Genomic DNA, 24,457 nt, shown 5'->3' on the forward strand with positions numbered 1-24,457 from the left:
ATGATGTTATTTCCTGTTAAGTCACTTCCTGTTCCTTTTCTCAAGGGTAGTAAATGGGGTCTAATTCAATGTGTTTGTTGATAGAGTTCCAGTTGGAATGCCATGCTTCTAAGAATTCTCGTGTGTGTCTTTGTTTGGCTTGTCCGAGGATGGATGTTGTCCCAGTTGAAGTGGTGTCCTTCCTCATCCGTATGTGAGGATATTAGTGAGACAGGGTCATGGGTTGTTGGGTTTGTGGGCTACCATGATGCCAAGGGGTCTGAGTAGTCTGGCAGCCATTTCCAAGATGTCTTTGATGCAGAGGAGAGTGGGTAGGGTTTCTGGACATGTTTTGTCTGCTTGTTTGGGTTTGTTGTTGAGAAATCGGCAGGCTGTGTTCATTGGGTACTCAATCTAGAGTTAGACCCCATCTACTACCCCTGAGAAAAGGAACAGGAAGTGATGTCACCACAGGAAATGACATCACCAACCCAAACATATACACAGAAAGCAGGAATTTTCAGCATTGCTTCACCTGAGGCCCACTGAAGATGTTACCTAATAAGGTAACAAAATGTCTGGAAATGAACCTTCCAGCTTAGCAAGCAAACCTACATTCAAAACTCCTAGAATGTTAATAGCAGAGAATTCTGTGATAGTGATATCATTGAATGTCAAGGGTGATGATTAGATTTGCTTGTTAAAGATTAGCAGTGCCACCACTCTGTGGCACTCATCATACTGGCACTTGTCAGCCCCAAGCCTGAATATTGTTCAGATATTGCTGCATTTGAGCGCGATCTGCTTCGGTAACTTAGGAGTGTCGAATCGTGCTGAACATTGTGCTACCATCACAAACATCCCCAGCTCTGACCTGATAAGCAAGAGAAGGCCATTGATGAAGCAGCTGAAGATGGTTAGACCAAAGACACAATCATAAGGAATTCCTGCTGAGATGTCCTGGAGCTGAGAAGACTGATAGCCAACAACCACTACAATTCTTTCTGTGGCTGGTATGGCTCCATCCAATGCAGAGTTTTCCCTCTACTTCACATTTATTCCAATTTTGCTCGGGCTTCTTGATGCCACACTTGGTCAAATGCAGCCTGATGTTAAGGGCTTGGGCCAAGGCTGTAACAAGGGCAACAGATGAGGACCCAAACTGGGCATCAGAGAAAATTATTGCAAAGCAAGTGCCACTTTAGTAGCACTGTTGATGATCACTTCCATCACTTTACTGGTGATTGAGAGTAGATTGTTGGGGTGATAGTTGGCTGGAGTGGATTTATCCTGTCTTTCTTGCACAGGACATACCTGGACAATGTGGCACATTGCTGGGTAGATCCAGTGCTAGATCTGTACCAAAGAGAAGTTCTAGTGCACAAATCCTCAGTACAATTTCCAAAGTATTGTCAACTAGCACTTACAGTATCCAGTGCCCTCAGATGTTTCTTCATATTATGTGAAGTGAATCGAATTGGCTAGCACCTATGATGCTGGGACATCTGGAGAAGGGTATTGATATTACAAAGTGGTGTTAAGGTAAATGATCAGCCATAATCTAATGAATGGCAGAGCAGGCTTGACTGGTTGAATGGCCTACATATGTCTATATTGCCAAGATGTACAAGCCTTCCTTCCTACCCACCCACTAGACTACTCAAAGATTATCACCCTACCCACGTACATCAGCTCCTCCACCATTGATATTTGCTTCACTCACTCTAAAGAATCATGACTGTTACGTAACAAAATAATACAATTATTAAGGTGCAGAGGGAGCCATTCAGCCAATCATGTCTGGACAAGCTCTCCACATATTTTGACTAAGTGATAATCTCCTGCCTTTTTCCCATAACCCTGCACATTGTTCCTATTTCAATCGTCGTCCGATTCCTTCCTGAATGCATCAACTGAACCTGCCTTCGCCACACTCACAGGCACCGAATTCCAGCCCCTAACTATTTACTCTATGAATAAGTTCTTTTCTCACTTTACACTTGCTTCTTTTGCAAAATTTTAAATTGTGGCCTCTGGTTCTCAATTTGTTTATACTTATGAGTTATTAATAAAAAAAATTAGGAAATGTTTAACAGAAACAAAAACATTATCTTATATTTATGTTAAATGTACAATTAGTAAATGTTCAAAAGAAACAGACAAAAATAATAAAAAGCTATGTAATACCTGAAAGATTCTACATTATGTTCCGATCAACTTACCTTGCAGATTAAATCCATTTATTATTCTATTATCTGGTGCCACCCTTAAGGGACATTCTCAACTCTTCCAGCATCATGGTGAGGATGGCTGAAATATCCCTGTACTGTAATGAACATTCTACCCAACTTTCTGAGTATAGGTTCCAGGGAGAGATCAGCATTCCAAGACTGACCAGGAAAACCAGGGACTGGTAAGTGAGTACATTTTTCCTGATATCAGTCAGAACAGTTCTGGTGCCAGCCAGATTTCTGGACCAATCAATTTGCATAAATAAACATTCACCATATTTGTCCCAAGATCAAACTTCAGTTTCCAATCATCAGTTTACCAATTGACAATCAAATCAGCAATTCCTGTCCTAATAGTGGAATATTTAACACTCCGTCAACAGCTCCAGCTGAAAATCAATTTTAAGTCTCAGAAGACTGAATCATTTTTAGTTGCACTATATTCCCAATCCCCTTACATTCTACCACTGACCATACTGCTAAGCAGCCAGTCAAAATGAATCAAATCAGTTTTAATCAATGTCATGTTAAAACAAGTTGATCTCCAAAATAACACGGCACAGACCATGGTCATTTGCTTCCATCTCCACGATGGTCCCTGATTCTGACTGTAAGTGACCCCTTTTGTTACAGCAACCTGTACAAAAACATTTTCAAGTATTCTAATGCTGTACATACTCTACATGTCTCTTGTGCTGCATAAACACTGTCACTAATTTACAGTCTCTCACAAAGTCTTGTTCTTCAAAACAATCATAGTCTTGACAATCACGCTGGCTCACAGTCCACAAAATTACATTTAAAATTCTTATCTTCCCCAATAACTCCTTCCAAGATCTGATCACATTCCATCTCTGCAATGTCTGTTGCTGATTATGTGATTTTTAACCATCTCTTCCATAATCTTAAAAATTTACATCAGGTTGCAATGATCACCCCTCAAAGTTTAAAGAAAAAAACTTGCCAGCTTGACTTTTGTACATCAGAATGGTGGTGGGGAAATAACTGTACACTTATTGGGTTTTATAAGTGCTATCTGCACAAGAGTACTTGATGGCATACCACTAATACTGGAATAAATAGCCAGTAAATAATCAAAAGGATAAAATAAAACCCTACTATAAATTAAAATCAAAGAATGGGTCAGAATATTTCATCTCAAAATGTACTGAAAATTTCTGTGTTGGAATCTTCAATTAGTTCTGCTGACCAGCCACAATTGAGTCAAAGCCTTCACCTAATAAACGTTCTCAGGAATTTATTCCATGAAGAAGGACTTCAGAAGAGAGTTTCTGGGGTATCTTCTCTACTCTCAGACTTGTGTGTCTTAAAACCAACTTTAAGAACAGAGAGGTTGCTAGGCAATTATCAGCACAGGTCCTTCGTCCTCTCAAAGCCAGAATTCTTTCTCATTAGTTGCAGCAATAAACTCCATTTCTTATGCCCTTGAAAGTTACGCTTCTCTGCTCCTCCATACACACTTGATTTCCACAAAAACAGAAGGCTTGGAGCATACATTGAACATTTGACTTCAATAATTAACAAGTGGTTACAGCCCAAACACTGCTTAACATAATTCCAAGAAATCACATAATACTGTTAATCTAGAAAAATGCCCAAATAATTCTCTCTTCCAGCTTCCTTTATATTGTCCTTAAATGTAAATATGTATTCTCAACATTACGCATGCGTTACTGTTAGAGATATAAACAGGCTAAGTGAGGAAAGGTCTGGCATATGGAATATAATGTAGGAAAATATCGACTTCATCAGCAACAAAAACAACATATGATTTAAATGGCGTAGAGCTCTGGGATAGAGATTAGATACTAACACAATATTAATATGCAGGTATAGAAAGCAATAAGAAAAGCTCACAAAAATCTAATAGCTTAACGCGAGGTGAATTGAAATGTAGGGAGGATAAGCTTCACTTGTAGAGGACAATTGGTAAAGCCAAATATGGAATACTGGTGTAAAATGTTGGTATCTTTATTGAAGAAAGGATGTAAAATTTGGAACAAGTTTACAGAAGGTTTACTAGACTAATACCCAAAATGAGAAGTCTGTCTTATAAGATAAGAATGGACAAGCTAGGTTTGCATCCACTGGTGTTCAAAGAATAAGAGGTGACGAGGAAAACATGTAAGATCCTGAGGGGTCTTGACAGGGCGGATTTAGGAAGGATGTTTTCAGTTGTGAGAGGATCAAGAACTGGGCATCACTGTTTAAAAATAAGGAGTCACATTCAGGACAGAGATTTTAAAAAGTTCTCATGGAGTCATGAGATTTTGATAAACTCTTCCTCAAAAGGCAGTAGAAATACAGTCTTCAAATACATGTTAAGGTAAACGTAAGTAGATTCTTGATAAGCGAGGGAGTGAAAGGTTATTGGGGATAGGCAGAAATGTGGAATAATCAGATCAGCCATGATCTTATTGAATGGCAGAGCAGTCTCAAGGGACTGAGAGGCCTACTCCTGTTCCTTATGCTCGTTTTATGTAAGCCTGGAGAGACACAAGTATAAACTGCATTTTTCTTCCAAACACAGGCTAACAATAGGCAATATTACCAAGCTGAATTATATAAATGAAGCAAAGCAAAGGACAGGACAATGTTTTTCAAGGAAAACATCATTTTAGCTCAAAATCACCTTATTAGAGCAATTAGGGGTAGTCAACAAATGCTGGTCAAACAAGCAACGCCCACAGCTGAATTTCCCTCATGTCAAACAGTGCGTTTTGATTTTCTCCCGAATGACCTAACTTCTAATTTTATGAAACTCTCTAGATTTGAATCATGTCTTGGAAAACTGAAAAATGGCACTCAATTACTCAAGAAGATTTAAAACTGTCAATTTAATGTAATTTATTGAGAAAACTTTGGAATCTTTCACTAAACAGAGCACACAGCCAGTACGAACGAACCAAAGAACATCAGCAGGGATATTTGGTAGATAGGTCCTGTCTGGCATTTGAGGTCATTAACACCATGTATATTGGAGTGACAATGAATGTTATCCACATGGATGTCCAGAAAACATCTGATATGTTTCTGAACTAAAAATTCTGAGCTTAAAGAGGGGGGAGGGGGCGACTGCCTCGTGGTATTGTCAATGGACTGTTAATGCAGTGACCCAGGTAATGTTCTGGCGACCAAGTTTCAAATCTCACTGTGCTAGATGGTGAAAGTTGAAATCAATAATATTGTGGAATTAAGAGTCTAATAATAAACATGAATATATGGCTGATTATCAGAAAAACCAATGTGGTTCGCTAATGCCCTTCGGGGAAGGAAACTGCTATCCTTACCTGATCTGGCATATACATGACTGTAGACCCACAGCAATGTGGTCAACTCTTAACTGCTTGCTAGGTGCTGGCCTAGCCAATGATGCCCTCATTGCATGAATAAATAAATAAAATTGAAGTTGATAGAATTGTGGCTAACCACATTGCAAGAATAAAGATAAAATTTACCTGTATTGTTTTCCCATTCTTTGCCTTGACTACATCACCAGGTTTGTTTGCTCTGCCATTAAGCATATTCTCACACAAAGGAGCCAGGCCTACAAGTAATATGAGGAGTAAATAAAGTTAGTAACAAAGCTTATTCACCAGAAGCAAGTATGGTTCTCCATATCCTGGGATCCCCTAATACAGGTGGTAAGAATTACATGCAAATTCAGCAAAGTAAAATTAATCTTCAGAACCTGTGTTTTCTTCTTATTCTTTCACAATTTAGAGACATTACAGAATATTAACAAAATTTTTAAAAACTGAATGTGATCAAAGAAGTGATTTCTGACAGAATGGGTAGTTCAGCTCAATAAATTAAGAATGGCTTTTTGGGGAGTGGTGAGTGGACAACCTAAACTCCTTTTGGGAGGGAAGCAAGGCACTTCAAATCTTCCTTTTTCTACTGCTAGATCATTTAATAAATGATGGATAGGCGACAATTATTTCTCAGCTGAATTAATATATCAAACATTTTATTAACCAGCACCTCTGGGACCAGGAGTGTGCTGGTTGATCTAATATTCCAGATAATCAAGAGGTACGCATAATTGCAGTAAACCCTGACCAAGTGAAGCTTTGAGACAATATCTCGACTAAATATCTATGTAAAGACATCAACACACCTCATAAAATCAATGTAAAAACATACTGTAATTAACAGAAATGTAATGCAGGGGTATAGACATCACTGTTATACCTTATGTACAGCATAAATACTCAAACATCTTGAAATTTGAGTTATATAATTTTTGCCAGGTGAAAAGGTGCCGATTAAATCAAAGTTGCTGGATATAAATTCAGGTAAATATTTAGGACAAAATAAACATCAATGTTTTGAGATAAACTATTTTTAAAAGTCAAACTAATTCCAAAAATGCCATTCCAGAGATGTGAATTTAACCTTCAAATTAAACAAAGTATGAGCAAGAAAATCTTCACAAACAAAAAATACAACTATTCCATGGTTTTAAAATGTGATTCCATGCGATACTTTCTATAATGCTACATAAATTATGTGGTCATAGATAATGCTTTCATAAAATAAATGCAAGAAATGGTAATCAGTACCCAAGGGTTCAATGTTCTGAGATTCATAACTTTTGCAACTAAGGCGGAGTAAAAATGCTAATACTAATTTTAGTAACATCTCAAAGTGGTCAACCTTACAGGAGAATCATATTCTGCTCTTTTACCTATAATGTTAATGGGAAGTTGTAAAGATACTGCAGTGATGATGGCAGAACAGATTGTTGCTGCTCCGCCCATGTCAGCTCTCATTGCTTCCATACCTGAAGCAGGTTTGATTGAAATTCCACCACTGCCAAAAGATGGAAATACAGTCAGCTAAAACACAATACCATTTGCATGAAAACAATATACTATTCAGTTCAACAACTAAAATTTAACTTCTCCCAGCATACAAAGTCCAGTTGGAATGAATTTACGAGAAATCTAAGTGAATACTGTAGCTCTCTGGCAGACTATTTCAGTTAGCTTTCCAATATTCTAAGATACTTCAACAAAAGCCTGAAAAAAAATTCAATCAACAAGAGTTTGAGTTCAAATGTTAACATTATCAACATTCTATTCAATAACGCCCAAAGCTAGGGCAGAGTACACTGAAGGGCTGGCAGATTTGGATCATGACACACGCTGTGGTTTACTTTGGATGAAAATCCCATGAAAGCCTTCACTAATGAAGTAAGTAATGCCTTTGTGTTTTGAAACGGAGAAGTGGAAACCTGACTTATGACTTAGAGGACATGGGAGTTTGCTCTGTCAGAATTTATAAACCAAACTCTCCTAAAGTTCAATAGTGGTAAGATGGAAAATTTAAAAACAAAAAATGATAACTTTAACTTTAAAATAACTTTTACTGGACTGGCCAGCATTAATTGGATACTATCACACACTGCAGAGTTTCAGCCAGCTCTGCTATCACAGATCAATTTATTCCCTAAATGCCTCAGGCAAGGTGCTGATTATTAACGGCTATTGGAACAGGTGAATCTATACAAGGAAACAGGAGACATTCAAGGAGGGGAATGACTAGAAGGTTGACTGAAGGAGGGATGGGAGAAGGTAAAACAGAAGGAGGGCTGTCATGATAAAGAGAATTGGAGCGTGTGAAAGTGCCTGGTCCTAAATGTGAGTGGTGTGTGTGTGTGTGTGTGTGTGTGTGTTAATGGTGGGGTGAGGAGAGAGAATGAGAATAATGCCATTTGTCTTGCTGTGGAGGAGATTGGAATCTTCCTGGAGAGGAATGGGGAATAATTACAGCCTAAAACTGGAAGAGACATTGTTTCACAGGGATATGGGGAGGGGGGAGCATTTAAGGTGGAGAATAGGTCAGGATCTATTGGGTGTATGGATTATGGGGGCTTGATGAGAGGGGGAGGTCAGGAACTGGTGGGGAAGGTCATTGATGGACCTTCTGGCTAAGGAATTTCCACAAGCAGGTATATGGAAGCAATTAATGCCGGAATCCATCAACTTGTCTTGACAAAGCTGCTAAGGTTCTGAACTCCAGGCTGGTTTGATCATAGGCAAAAGCTCAAAAATAGAAAAATCCATTCTCATTGCTGTATTTGAAGTTCCAACCCTTTTATTTGAATTATGTTGGCTACCCAAGCAACTTCCAGTTTCAGTTAAAGCTGAAAGTGGACAGGTTGGAGCTGGATTTAGGTCAAGAATGTTTCTTGAAGTTTGAATTACCCTACTCAACTCAAAGTCTGCCTGTTTCTTTCAGCTGAAGTTTAGATCTACTATTTCATCACCATGTTTATGATTGGGAAGACTGGGCACAACATCTTGGATTTTTTTATATATATTAGTGAGAAAACATGAGTCAAAGTCAGAACCTACCTGTCAAATGTTACACCTTTTCCCACAAAGGCTAGTGGTGATTCATTGGCAACTGTAGAACCATTATAGTGAATTTCTAAGAAAACTGGTTCTTCATCTGAACCTTTAGCTACGCTGAGGAAAGCTCCCATCTGTTGATCCTCTATCCAGGACTTACGTCTATGCAAGACATAAATGGAAAATAAATATTACTGGAACCTTCCTTCAGTAAAATTATGTCATAAGAAAGTGCTATTGTGTTAAGTGCTGGAAAGATATATCTGTGATTGTGCATCACTAGTTTCCCCAAATAGTTTGCTGGATCATTTCACCAAAGTGTTAAGATCAATCATGTTGGTGTGAAACTGGAGGCAAGTTCAGACCAGACTCAGTACGAACAGCAGGTATCCATTTCTGAAGGGTCTTAATGAACCAATTGTCATTTTACAGCATCCAAACTTTTAACAAAAACTTTTCAGTGAATGTCAGATTTTTAAATATCTCATCTCAAATTCTTAACCTGTCATATTCTGGACTACTAGTCAAGTAGTTTAACAAATACATCTGAGGGTACGGACAATAACTTTATTTCAGTTTCCAACAACATGCGCAGCTATAAGGTCTTCCAGTATTTCCAGCCTGTGTTTTTTAAAAATATTTTTATTAAAAACATCTTCGAACCTTTCACAAAAGCAACTATAAAGTATACCAGAATATGAAAAGATAGAGGATTACAACCGTGTCACATCACAATACTATTAATAATAAACTACCTACTATTCTACCAGAACAAACGTATCTACTTAACTTAAACTAAGCTACAATCAAATTAAATAAAGTTAAATTAAGTTAATTCGTATTAAATTAAATTACATCACATTACTTTATACTATTTCACTCACCACATATCCATTGAAGCTCCAATCCCTGGAAGCACCAATCATTGTACTCATATTTTCCTAGCTTCCCCCTCCCAGGGATCCACGGGCCGCCCAATCTGACTCCCACAGCTATACCACAGCCCTAGTTAATATTACAGACAAGTCTGCATCTATATAATTTAGAAAGGACCTCTACGTCTTATAAAACTGCTCCGTTTTATGGTGCACCATATTTGTAAGATAGTCTTGGGAGAGACACTCCATTACCAGCCAGCACCATCCCATAAGACCTGGAGGTTTTTCTGACATCCAATTCATGAAAATGTTCTTCCTCGCACAGTGCACAAGAATGTTTCACAATCTTTTCCTGTGTTCCCCCAGAGAGGTTAAGTTTGGCAAACCGAGGAGAAGAAATATCAGATCCACCTTGATTTCACTTGCCAGGATTTCCTTCAGCTCCCTTACGAATGGCACTCCAGCATCTCCGGATCTTGCAATATGACCAAAAGCAGTGACTATCTTTTAAAGACTCGGCACAACATCGTGGGCCAAAGGGCCTGTTCTGTGCTGTACTTTCCTATGTAAGAGTGCCTATATTAATTTTACATTTGGGACATCCTGGAGATGCTCCTCTCTTGAACATAGCTAGCCTCTGTGGCACCATATGAGCCCTGCTTAAAATCTTCAATTGCATGGTCTGCGCTTTGTTACATATTGAGATTTTCTTTATATTTTCCCATATATCCTCCCATGTTTCCAATGAAATAACCGCTCAGTTCCTGATTCCAAGTCCCACAGAGTCTCTCCACATTTCCTAAGGCACGCCCTTTCTTAAATGATACAGAGTGCTAACTGAAAGAGCGCCTGTGCACCAGAGCACTCTTTTCTCCCTGTCTGACTTGTAAGGCAGAGCCAGGAGTGTGGTCCTCTTCTGTATATAAACCCTTCTCTGAAAGTACCAGAAAAGGTTCCTTTTAGCTAATCCATATTTCTGACTTAGTTGACTAAACGATATCAAGACCTCCCTCTCAAATGAATCTCCCAAACAAGACATTCCCTTACTCTCTCATGTCTTAAAGCCAGAGTCGATTGCCCCAGGTTTAAATTCTGGGGCTCCTACCAATGGGGTAAATAGAGAGGTCCTAAGCCAATTGCCCTCATCTTGCTTCATCATTCTCCAAATTTTCACCATATTCAAAAAAGTTGGGTTCTTACACTGCTTGGTCACGGATTACATCTTATCCATCAATAACAGATTAACTAGCGGACATCTCGACTGTGATGCTTCAATGTCAAGCCAAATCGACCCCGAATCCCCCCCAGTCACCCACATATGCTAATGGAGCACTGATTTGATATCTCTTCAAGTCTGGAAGGTCCATCCCCACCTCAAATGAAGGACCCAAGCCATCCATTGGGCCTTCGTAACACTCGAGGAGAAAGTGAGGTCTGCAGATGCTGGAGATCAGAGCTGAAAATGCGTTGCTGGAAAAGCGCAGCAGGTCAGGCAGCATCCAAGGAACAGGAGATTCGACATTTCGGGAATAAGCCCTTCTTCAGGATTCCTGAAGAAGGCTTATGCCCGAAACGTCAAATCTCCTTTTCCTTGGATGCTGCCTGACCTGCTGCGCTTTTCCAGCAACACATTTTCAGCCCTTCATAACACTCGTCTGGGTGGCAACAACGGGAGCATTCTCATGGGGTACAACATGAGGAAGAACATTCATTTTAATCAGGGCTATTCGGCCTAACCATGATAATGGTAATCCCTCCCACTGCTGCAAATCCTGTTTTATCCTCTCCAGTAATTGTGCATAGTTAGCCTTATACAGTTGATGGAAAGCAGGGGTAATAAAAATTCCCAAATACAAAAACCTTTTGACGACCAGCTAAGCAGGAGCTGCATTCCATCCTTCAGATCAGGCACTTCCACTAGCCTCCCCGCTCCCCCCATCGGCATTGCTTACGGTTTTGTAAAATTGATCTGGTATCCCAAAAATTTCAAATAAATTAATTTTTAGTATCAATCGGGGTATGGATGTTTCTAGATTGACCAAGAACAAAAGGACATTGTCAGCATATAGAGTGATCTTATGCTCCCCCATTCCCACCTTTGGTGCCACTATTTCAGGGTCCCTCCTGATAGCGCCATCTAACAGCTCAATTATGAAGGTAAATGACAGTGGTGAGAGAGGATATCTCTGTCGGCTATGTCTCCCAATATTAACATTATCCGACTTCATACCATTTGTAATGATTGCTAACTTTAGGATCAATATACAACACCACTACCCACCCAGCAAAGGTTCCCCCCCAGACCAAAGCGCTCTAGGATCCCAAACACGTACGGCCATTCTACCCGGTCAAATGCCTTTCCGCGTCACGGGACACCACCAAACCAAGGATCAATCTTTGCTGGTATACTTTCGTTATGTTCAGTACCCTCCTGATATTGTTGGAAGAACTACGGCCCTTGATAAAACTCGCCTGATCTTCTTTTATAATATTGGGCAATACCTTTTCCAATCTCAGGGCCAGCACCTTTGTCAGAATTTTAAAGTCCACATTCAGCGAAATGGGTCTGTGTGAAGCACATTCTTCAAGGTCTTTCCCCTTCTTTAAAATGAGGGAGATATTAGCCTCCTTAAGAGAAGGGGGAAGACAATCCTGAGTATATGAATGACTATACATCTCCAAAAGTGGCCCTGCCAACACATTTATCATTTTTATATAAAACTCACACGAGAATCCATCTGGCACTGGTGCTTTGCCACCCTGGAGATGCTTTATTGCTTCTTGAATCGTCATAGGTGCATTTAAAAGGGAGGCCTGTTCCACGTTTATACTGGGGAGGTCCAGGTCTCAAAAAAGAACTGCATTCTCGCTGCACCATCTTCACCGCCTTCCAACCAATATAACTCTACAAAGTATTCCTGAAATCTAGCATTGATCTTCATCAACTCACGGGGAACTGTGCCAGCCCTCTCTCCGATAGATATAATGGATTGCAAAGCACCTTTCTTCCTAACCTGGCTTATCTCCAAATTCAAACAATCTTTGTTTTGCAAAGGAGACTTCTTTTTTGCCACCCATGTATGCAATGAGTCAAGAGCAGCCCGGAGAGCCATGACCCGCTGCAGCTTGACCACTGAAGGCCGATTATAATATGCTTCTACAGCAATCTTCAGCCAGGCCTCCAGCACCCATTGCTGCTCCCCCCTCTGCCTCTTTCTAGTCGTTGAATACAAAATGATCAGGCCACGTAAATATGCCTTAGTGACCTCCCAAAGTACTGACGGATTACTGGCTGTAACCAAATTGATAAACCTGAAGACCCTGAACTCTCTTATAATGTACTCAACAAATTTGCTATACCTTAACAGGAATGAGTCCCTGCGTGCAGTGCCATGCATCTATTCTGCCACCCTTGATATTAACATCAAAATGCACCAGTGCATGGTCCAAGATAGTTGTATTCCCAATTTTGCAAGCCACTATTCTGTCCAAACATACTGACGGTATAAGGAGCACATCAATTCGTCTGTGGCACTTGTATGGGTTAGAATAGAAAGTGATGTCTCTTCCACTAGGTTGGAGATCCCTGCACACATCCACCAATCCCAACTCCTCAAACAAATCCACTAACTGTCTAGATTGCACGGGTGTGCCCGCCAGGCCTCTCAACATTCTGTCTAACTCGGAATCCATTAGGCAGTTAAAATCCCCCTCTATAATCATACAGCACAGCCCAAGATTCATCAATTTAACAAGTGCATCAATTAGAAATGTAAGAGTGTGTACCAGGGGAGAATAAATATTACGGACGCCATACTCCTCTCCATGTATTAGAGCTTTAAGAATGATGAACTGTCCATGTTCCTCCTTAATTTTCTCAGTTACCTGGAATGGGAGGCTCCTTCTTATCAGTATAGCCACTCCTCTACTCTTGGAGCTAAAGGAGGAGAAGAATTCCCTATCATAACCCCCCTATCCTGCAGCAGGGCATTGTCAACCGTATCCTTAAGGCTCTAAAGCACCTCCTTTCTTTTAATGGGGGAATGGCTCCCTTTTACATTCCCGGTGCACCATCTAAACAGATCACGAGCCATAGTTGTCCTATGGCAACCTATGGCTTCCCAAGAGGAGGAAGCTTATCCGAGGTGTAGCGAATGAAAAACAACATTAACTCTATAAAATCTAAAAACTACTATAACTAACAAACTACAGTTAACTTAAACAAACACCCAAATAAACCCCAATTGACTAGAGATCTGCCCCCTTGCCCATCAGGTGCAATCCTCCCAATCCTTGCAACCATCCTGGCTCCTTCCAGCTAAGGCCGCACCAGAGTCACTGACAAAGAAAGCATGTTATTTACACCCACCCTCCCCCCTTCACACCTCTTCTGCATATATCTTAACCACAGATATAGCCACCCCCATTCCAAAGAAGGACAGCAACAAAAAAAACCCAAATAATAACCAACTGATTGAAATGTTAAATAAATCAGGTTTTACACCGAGGCAGTACAGAATCTACAAAACTGATAACTACAAAAAGGGAGAGAGAAAAAACAGTGCAAAGAAAGTAAAGAAAAACTGTACCATTGTCCATAATGGCACCCCTTTCTTCCCCCCACCATCCCCAACTAAAGTCCTTTATTTCACAGAGTTCACAAAGTCCTTTGCCTTTTCTGCTGAATCAAAATTATAGACCAACCCTCCATAAGCAAAATACAACACTGCTGGTACCTCAAGGAGTACTGATTGTTTAGGTCCCTTAATTTCCTCTTGACTTCATCAAATGCCTCTCTCTTCTTAATTATGGCTCTAGAGAAGTCTTGAAAGACATTATTCCTGACCGTTTGCATGTTAAAGCCTGTGGATCTCTTCCCCTTCTTCTTGCTGTTTCAATTACTAACTGTTTTTCTTTGTAGTGCTGGAGTTGCACTAGGACTGGGCATGGGCACAGATCCAACCCGGACCTACGTATTGCGATCCGGTGAGCCCGTTCCACACTCACCTAGTCCAACTCTTATCTCCAGACCCAGGAACTTCGGGAGCCACTTCTCCCAGATTCCAACAAGGTCCTCGCCTTCCACATGCCCCGGGAGACCCACGAGCCGTACGTTTTTCTTCTACTTTTATGTTCCAGGTCGTCCACTTGTTCCTAAAGCATCCGAACCTGCTCTTCCAGTGTTCGGATCAGTCCACCCGAGACCTCCACCATGGACTCCAATGCTGTGTTCCTCTGCTAGATGCTTCCACTCATTGATCCAATGGTTGGGTCTGTTGCTCCTGCTTCTTCAGCAGATATCAGCTCCAGCACTGCCTCAATCTTTTCTTAGAGCATGACAAACTCACAGTAAATGCCGTTGCCCCATTAAATCCAAAGGGGCCACTCTGGTGAGAAAGTTGGTAGCCTTACTTCTGCGAAGGATGTGGTAAAGCGGTCGACCATGGTGGTGGGGGGGTGGGATTTGTTCAGAAGAATTGGGGACATCTGTTCTCAGTGTCAATGGATCAGTGTCAATAAGATGATGATATTTGTTCAATTGTGGAATGTGTGGCAGCACTTCCTTCTCATGCTGGAGGCTGGAGATGTGCATAGTTCACAGTGGGATATTGGATAACTAAATTGCTGATGCAACCATTCCACCCTATCAAATGCCTTTTCTGCATCCAGGGAGACCACCAAACCCAGAATCATTTTCTCCTGACATTTGCACTATATTCAATATCTGTCTAATATTGTTGGAGGAGGTGCAACCCTTGATAAAACCTGTCTGGTCCTCTCTTATAATAACAACCTCAGAGTCAGCACCTTTGATAGGATTTTAAAATCCACATTCAACAATGAGATGGGTCTATACGATGCACAATCCTTAGCGTCTTTCCCTTTCTTTAAAATAAGGGAGATATTAGCATCCCTTGGAGAGGGCGGAAGGCAATCCTGGCTATACAAATGACTATACGTCTCCAGCAGTGGTTCAGCTAACGTGTATGAAGAATTCCTTGTAAAATTCACTCGGGAAACCGTCTAGACTGAGTGCCTTACCATAGAGTTGCCTTACTGCCTCTTGCACCTCCTGTACTGTCAGAGGTGCATTTAAAAGGGAGGCCTGATCTGTGTTTATACCGGGGAGGTCCAAGTTTTCAAAAAGAGGATTCCATTCTCGCTCCTCCATCCTCATCGCACTCCGACTGGTATTCCCACAATCTGGTGCTGATCTTGCTCAGTTCACGAGTGACATTGCCAGTTCTTTTCCAGATAGACACAATGGACTGTGGAGCACTTTTCTTCTTAGCCAAGTATCTACCTGGCTTATCCCCATATTCAAACAGCCTTCTCTTCGCCGCTTTTGTGAGTGCTGAGTCCACAGCAGCCCGAAGAGCTGTTGCAATCTGACCACAGATGATCTGGTATAAAATACCAATTCAGTTGCCTTCTGCCTCAAGCATCCGCTGTTGCTCTCCTCTCAGCTTCCTTCTCATTGTCGAGTATGGATTAATCATACCTCTTATGCTGGTCACCCAGAGCACTGATGGATTTCTGGCCATATCCCGACTGATGTCCCAAAAAGACCTGAAATCCCTTGTGATATACTAAAGAAAGTTGTCATCTTTCAAGAGAAACGGATCCATGCACCAGTGCCGCGTGCCTACTCCACTACCTTTGGTCTTAACATCTAAATATACTGCCTCTTGGTCCAAAATGGTGTTGGCCTGCAGGATTGGTAGCACGACTAAGTCCAAACTAACCGACAGAACAAAGAACATATCAATTCTTGTGTGGCACTTATGCAGGTTGGAGTAAAAGGCTCAAACATGATCAATTCCCCACCTGCAAGATAAAGCAAAACAAGCAGCTGAAAATTGCTCAATTTGTCAAAAACATAACCCTGGGAAAGGAGTAAAGTGTCCACCGAGTGAAACTCCCTTGCCAAGTGCACCTTTTGATACTATCCAGTTTAATTTTACAGAATTACCGAGATGCCATTATTATAAGTATTACTTAGTGATTATTGATGTATTTAGTAGATGGATTGAAGCTCATCCCTGTACTGACTGCACAGCAAAAACTACCTACAAAAGGGAAATCATACCCAGGTTTGGAATATCAGCAACAGTCTCCTCTGATAATGGCGCCCACTTTTGTGCAGAGCTAAATAAGGAACTATGTAAGGGTCTGAATATGAATCAGAGATTCCATTGTGCCAAGCATCCCCAAGCAGCAGGAATTGTAGAAAGAGCCAATGGAACTTTAAAAGGCCAGATAATAAAGTTGGTAGAGGAAACGGGCCTTAATTGGCTGTAAGTACTCCCAATTGCCATTTTTAATATGAGAACCATGATCCAGAAAAAGACAGGATTCTTGGCAGCTGAACTAGTATATGAAAAGGTGCTGAGGACTCCCTGGTCAGGACCACTGATGGCCCAACATCCTGTTGATGAGCATGTCATGGCAGAAGAAATGCACAGGTACCTGATTAAGCTAACCGAAGCATTGCAGTCTTATCATCAATATGTCAAAGAACCTATCGAATATCAGGGAAGGAAAAAGAAAGAGCTCCAACATTTAAAAACATCAACCCTGGTGACTACATACTATTGAAAGACTTTACTCAGGAAAAAGTGAGCCCTCACTGGAAAGGTCCTTATCAAGTTCATCTGACAACGGAAACTGCAGTAAAAGTAGAAGGATGTTCAACATGGGTTTACAAGAGGCATTGCAAGTTTGTATGACCCTCACAATCCTAGTGTTAGTACAAGTGCAATCATCTGATGAAAACCCAACCCAAGTACATGTGCCCAGATGTAATCTGCCCATTTGTAATATCTCTGACGAGCTAAACCTCCAACGTGACTGTATAAATTTTAATGAATCAAATGGAGAAGTGATTAAGGTGGTATGTACATTTGTTGGTATGAACAATTTTACAGGAATTACTTTTATCAATCTAAACGATACTTCAGAGGATGCCACATGCCGAAACAATGAGACCGTTAGATGCCCATCAATGAATCTTTCCCCTAAACCGACAATCATATCATCACCTACCATCATCACTATCACTGACGGTGTTACTACCACTCATGATAAGATAACCCTGATTACCACGATACAGCAGAAATTAACAACACTCACTCTGCTAACCATTGCCCGTTTCGCTACCCCTATTGCGATTCTGAACACTACCCTTGATACCATGAGAACACTAACGTGTCCCACTGGTCACCCCGATGCCACTTGCAGAAATAAAACCAACAATTTAGGTGTAAAATGTCAATGTAATCACGGCTACACTGGCAATGGCACTGGTGCTTCGGGATGCTCCAATGACGATGAATGTATTATTTTCCCCACTGCTCCACCTGAAGATAGAATTTGTCAGCTCCATGAAACTTGTACCAATACTGTTAGAAACTATGAATGCAGCTGCCCAGTTGAAACTCATTTAAGCTATTCACATTGCACCTCCAAACATCACTTTCAACATTATTGTTATCCTCACAACTCATCTATGCCAGTTGTCATGAGATGGCATGATTCCATAACTTCATCCACTCCATCAGCTGAAAACTGTTACTTTGAAATGTTTGTCTGTTCCCCTCCCAAATGGAACCATACGAACTGCAGTATTGAACACATAGTACCAAAATCACAGAACCTTAAGGCATCTATTGCTGAGACTGATAACCTATACCTTCTCGGTGGAAGCTTCTCCTGTCTGACCAATCAGTAACTACTGTAGTTAACAAGACTAGGTGGAAAGGTGAAGAAAGACCAAAATACTTCAATCCTGCTTCTGTTGCCAATGGTTTCTTTATTCAAGCTAAACACCCCAATCTGCGTGTTGTCTGCTCACTCTTCCATCATTCTGATGTACAGTCTATGAATAAGACTCACCCACTTATGCAACCTTTCACCTGCAATGACAAAACTCATTCGGTAGAAGTAGCACTTCATTGTGTGAAGTGCACTCAGCCTATAAGATTCAACGTTAACATTGTTCCACTGTTACGAGTGGTGCAATTAAAGAACTTCTGTTACCCACAACATGGGGCAAGTGAAGCAAGTACTGTGTAAAAACTTTATAAAAGACACTGGTCATACTCGTATTCTCCATCTACTAATATACTTGGACAACCGAACCTATGATAACATCCACTGTTTACAAGATTCAGCCCTCGCTCTGAGCGGACTCATCATTCACTCACAGAAGTGCACCCTCGGAACTCCATTTAGCCTTCATTGGCTATGCAAAAGCAAGGCTTATCCATACTTACTCAATGACTGGTATGGATGATGTGCTTTAGTGCGCACCTTACCACTTTTACCCTCCATCATAAAATACCTAAGGTAGATGATGAATGGCAAGCCTACCAATATGTGAATCACTATGGACAAAAATTAGAGGAAAAAAACAAGACTTGCATGACTTCTTCCATCAACAAACCTGGTGGTCTAGGTTGATGGGAGGTCTTATTACTGGCTGGGGTGTTGAGATAGCCCTAGATCAGATAGGTGACCTTGCATATGATGTCGAAAAACTAGCCAACTCAACTGCCCACGCGTTGAAACTAATGAACAAAGAACTACAGGAGACCCGGATGATGATGCTTCACAATCAATTAGTGCTAGATTTCCTCCTTGCTAATGAAGGAGGCGCTTATTCTGTCATTGGCCCACAATGCTGTCTTTACATATACAATGTCTTTAGAGAGTCTGTCTATGATACAGATGTCATCAACCAAATGGGTCAAGATGCGGGGAAGAAACCTGCCCCACCATCGTCCAACTCATGTGGATGGAGTCCTACCCGCTGACTATGGTCACTATGCGGATGGTTCATGTGGGACGCACTGATAATCATTGGTCACATCCTAGGAATATACATTGTTGTCCGCTTAAGCATGAAGTGGACCGTGCTTTGCTTTTCGCCTAAGCCAAAGAAGAATCTTGTTAATCGACCTTTGTTCACTCCTGGACCTTCATCTCTGAATTTTTATGCCAGAATCAGGTATCTTTCCAACTCTGCTCCTCCAGACGACGACTTGTAAGAACAGGTGGTCAACTTGTTGAAAATACAAATGGACTAACTGTACCTGTATATGCTGTATTGTCATCATCAAATGATAAAAGGAGGGAATGAGAAAGCTGGTAGCCTTACATCGGCTAAGGAGATGCGGGAAAGCGCTCGACCACAGGGGGGACACATTTGTTCAGAAGAATTTCGGACATCTGTTCTCAGTGTCAACGGATCGGTTTCAATAAGGTGATAATATTTGTTCACTTGTGAAATATGTGGCAGTACTTCCTTCTCATCCCTGAGGCTGGAGGCATGCATATTTCACAGTGGGATATCGAATAACTAAATTGCTGGTTTATATCAAAAACTCTAAACAAAACTCATACTCAATAGGAAAAGAACTTGTAATTTAATAAACTGAGTAGAATATGCACGTAATAAAACAATCCTGATACATTTTCATGTATACCACACTGAGCAGATTTGAAATTGTGAACCTCAGCTCCCTCATCTTGACAGTTCTGGGAAGTGAATGTCTCACTACTCTCACAGGCTAGGAAAACATGAAGGCCGAAAGTTGGAAGGTGTTCATGTTTGAGTGACAAAGAGAAAACATTCTTCTGTAAATTATATTCATTAACTGAAGGGTTCAAGCGACACACGCAGAGAGACCTGGGGGGGGGGGTGAGGGACACAGAGAGAGAGAGAGAGACAGACAGACAGACAGACTGACACACAGGACGGAAGCTGGTGGAAAGATTAACCCTCTTTGGTCTGATTTGAGTGAACACTGGCTTGCCATCGATTGAATGAGTGTGTTGCTCCCTGAAACTCGGAATTTTATGAATTTGAGTTGCATTTTGGGAATTGAAGATGATTTTAAAAGAAACAGCCATTTTGTAGGACAATGATATTGAACATAGCTGAGCGAGGTGACCCCATGATCTTTTTCACATAGTTTAGACTAGTCTCTCGTTATGATATATTAGCCAAAACAATTGACCATTTGAGGCCTGGCCGGGTCAAGATTTCCCAATTGATGTACATGTAACATACACAAACGTACACAGACCTGTCAAGTTTCTCTTCCTCTGCAAACTTTTGCCATTTTATTGCTGTTTATCTAATTAAGGACATGTGGCATTTTTGTAATTTTAATACCAAATTCTGTCTAAAGACGGCTTGCTTGCAGCAATAAGGAGAGTAGCCTGAGAACTCTTGGGGGCAAGAGCTATTCTGCTATTGGTTTTAGAACCTTAGCTCAAGCCTGGCTTGTAGGTATCTATGTTACAGTGTAACATTGATTCCAGTGGTAAATAAGGATAATAATTTAAACAAAAGTGTCTGTAAGAGTTTTATATTCGAGATTACCACAGAGTATGATCTCCGGGACAAACCAAGAAAGGCTACAGGTAGAGTCCATCAGGGATTCCCTGAGTCGTCTCGAATAGGTACTTTAGCACCGGGTGTTCGAGCAATGGCTGTGAGCACCCCTGCGCAGTACAGGAGTGCCCTGCCTGCTGTACTCCTTTCACCCCTTTTCCTTAATTCACCTTCATCCTGATCTTAGAGCTGTCAAATCACAGTTTTAGCAGCTCTAAATGTTCTTCAACTCTATATTATTATATTAGAGACTAGGAATTGAAGTTTCTCCTTGCAATTTTTATAAGCAGTTATTATATACAAAAAAATCTATAATTACTGTTATTCTGTACTTAAATAAGAAATGAACACAGATTACTTTCTAGCCATCAGACATATTATATCAGCCATCAATAATGACTGCCAACTGTTTATCTCAAAAGGTGAAAAGAAACTTCGTTTATTTTTACAGCATAAGCACAATAGGCAGAATTTTAAATGTCAAGAAAGGCTGTGTTTGGGCAATGGTGGGAAGGGTTAAAATCTCAAAAGAATGTCAGTTTGTCAAACGTTAACATGATCACAGTCACTTCCAGTCTTTATTGATGCATACTTGGAGGCAGGAGGAATTGAAATGTGTGTTTAATTTATATATGCAAAGAAGTAATTGCTTCTGCCTTTAAAAAAAGCACTCTGGCTTTAACAGCCAGCACACGAACTATGTGGAAACCACCAGCATGAAAGCATAGCAGGTAGTCATTCAGCAATTGAATTTAAAAGCTTTCTAGCCTGTCAGTCTGCAACTGTTTTGTTGCTTTCCTGTCTAGGGAAACTTAAGTATACAGCACTTGTTGTCAGGGTACATTAATTATTTTGCTGATTATTTCAAACATTTCTGAATTACATGGTTGTAATGTGTTATTTTTATTTCATTCACAAGGTGAGGGTGTCGCTGACTTGACCCACCCCTCATTACCCAGGGGAAATTAAGAGTCAACCACATTGTAGTGATTCTAGTAGGCTAGACCAGGTAAGGATGGCAGCTTTTTTCTTAAAAGAAGCAGATGCTTTTTTCCGACAACTGACAATGAATTTGTGGTCATCAGTCAGCCCTTAATTTCAGTTTATTTTTATTGAATTCAAATTCCACTAACTGCCATGGCAGGATTTGAACCCAGGTTCCCAAAACCAGGGTCTTTGGATTAACAATCCAGACATAATACCACTAGGCCGTTGCAACATTTATTCATTTAATACACAATTTTGGACCATTCTAACCTGTGGAGAGAACAGCCTGTGCCTGAACAAGAAGGAATCCATTTTACCCATCTTGGGCTTTGTTCAGTTTGATCTCTTAGCCTTCACTGCAGCATGGGAGTGGCTTATATCATACCTCTGATAAGGAACTAGAGGGTCAACTGCACCAACAACAGCTTCCTTTTCCACACTGGCACGCTGTTATATCAGGCAGAACAGGTGAACAAAGGACTCCAGCTTGAAAATGCGACACTTCCAGAACAGAGTTTCTTGACGTCACAGAGCAAGAGTACCTCAACAGGTTCAGTCTTTTGTAGCAGGTTGTTGTTGTCATCTGCAGCCTCCTGGAATGGTATTCCCTTCTAAGTTGAACAGATGTGCACGCAGTGCCAGTGGCCATCAGTGTCACCAGAGCCCTCCATTTCTTTGCTTTTGGTACTTCCCAAGAATCAGCTAGTGACACCTATAAGATATCCAACCTGCTGGCCAGAACTGCATCACTGATATGATTGATGTTATGTTAGAAAGGGTGCCACTTACATGCACTCTTAAGTATACTTCATTAGCTACATTTCTAAAAGATGCAGGATTAACACACAGTACACACTACAATCAAAGTTGCCTCAGATCATTCAGGAATATCTGTCAATTGAAAAGGATTCCAATCCATCTAGTTCAAACAGTGTGAGACAACTAGAAGATTTTCACATATGCCCATATAAAATAACAGTGCTATTGACTGTATTTGCAAATGAATAATCTGTTCAGTGAAGCTCAGTTTGGGTTCTACCAGAGTCACTCAGCTCCTGACCTCATTAAATTGAGCCAAATTTGGGCAAAAGAGCCGAAATCAAAAGGTAAAACCAGAGTGTTGACCCTTAACATCATAACATTTGATCAAATGTATCAATCAGAAGCCCTAGCAAAACTGGAATGAGCAGCAATCAAGGGGAAAATGGAGGCTCATTCAGCAGGTGAGAGGCTAGGAACTCTGCGAACAGTAATTTATCGCCCAACTCCTCAAAGACTGTCCACCACCTACAAAGCAACAAGTCAGGAATGTAATGGAACACTTGCAGCTTACATCAGATGAGCTCCAACACCACTCTAGCAGCTTAACTCCATCCAGACAACGCAACTAACTTGATTGGCAACACATCCACTATCTTCAACACTCACTCTCTTCACCATTGATGCAATGCAGCTGTAGTGGAAACATCGACAAGATACAATGCAACAACTTATCAAGTGCCCATGGACAGTACATTTCAACCTGTGATCTCTATGACCTAGAAGGGCAAGGCAGAACTGCATGGGAACACCATTACCTGAAAGATCCTCTGTAAAGTATGCACCATCTTATAGAATTATATCACTGGTCTTCTCTGTTGCTGGGCAAAAATCCCAGAACCCCATTCCTTACAACCCAAGAACTGCAGTTCACCACAACCTTCTCCAGGGTAATTCGGGACAGTCAAGGCTGGCCTGAACAGCAATGCACACATACTACTAACTAACTTAAGAAGAAAAAATAGGTACACCTCATTAAAAAAATGTGCACAAAACTTTTAAGGACAGGAAGGAGTTTGTTAAATCATTGTAGCACTGACAAAATAAGAAGAGAAGAGAAATTAGGGGTCGGAGAGAGTGGGCTTGGCTGGTTGAAGAACAAGGTTATGTCCTGGTAGGAATGAGATATAGCAACAGACCACAGGAGGCAAAGGCCAGAAAATGAAGTGCCACATAGGATGGCATGTTGGCTCATTAGTTAGCACCGTTGTCTCACAGCACATGGGACCTGGGTTCAATTCCAGCCTTGGGTGAATCTCTTTGTGGAGTTTGCACATTATCCCTGTATCTGTTGGGTTTGCTCCAGGTGCAGTCCAAAGTTGTCCTATCTAAGTGGATTAGCCATGGTAAACTGGGGCTCTGTGTATAGGGTTGGGGACTATGTTTGAGTGGGATGATGCAAACATGATTGACCAAATGGCCTCTTTCCACAATGTAGGGATTCTATGATCCTGTAGCACAGAGTGAAGAAGATGGGATCACAAGAGCATAGGAGAAGGACAACAATGAAAGGCGGTTGAAAACAGCAAACCGAAGAGCATCCTAAGGTACTGGCACTATAAATGGATATTGTTACTCAAAGCTAGAAAGAATAATTGAGCATGGGGGTGCAATAACATCACCACACACAGACACAAAACAGTACTGACACTGTTGATGGACAAACACCAGCGGTATAAACACTGTGCAAGCCTTTGCAGGGACAGTGCAAGCTGATTGGTAAGGGTTCAGCAGTTGTGCACATGAAATCGGTTTAACGAGTCATACTGAATGTTGAAAAAT

The 24,457-nt window shown here is 40.9% G+C and overlaps 1 protein-coding gene across 2 annotated transcripts in view; it reads right to left on the minus strand.

The window, feature by feature from the left end:
• The window catches only part of lap3 (leucine aminopeptidase 3), a 55,359-nt gene that overhangs the window by 12,993 nt on the left and 17,909 nt on the right, over positions 1-24,457 (minus strand). For both annotated transcript variants that reach the window (XM_060831566.1, XM_060831560.1), the window contains exons 7-9: positions 8,594-8,752; positions 6,922-7,046; positions 5,690-5,778 (exon numbers count right to left, since the gene is read on the minus strand). In XM_060831566.1, the coding sequence (XP_060687549.1) occupies positions 5,690-5,778; positions 6,922-7,046; positions 8,594-8,752 (373 nt within the window). The remainder of the gene's footprint in view (positions 1-5,689; positions 5,779-6,921; positions 7,047-8,593; positions 8,753-24,457) is intronic.

The sequence above is a fragment of the Hemiscyllium ocellatum genome, chromosome 1 (genome assembly GCF_020745735.1).
Source record: "Hemiscyllium ocellatum isolate sHemOce1 chromosome 1, sHemOce1.pat.X.cur, whole genome shotgun sequence".
NCBI lineage: Eukaryota > Metazoa > Chordata > Chondrichthyes > Orectolobiformes > Hemiscylliidae > Hemiscyllium > Hemiscyllium ocellatum.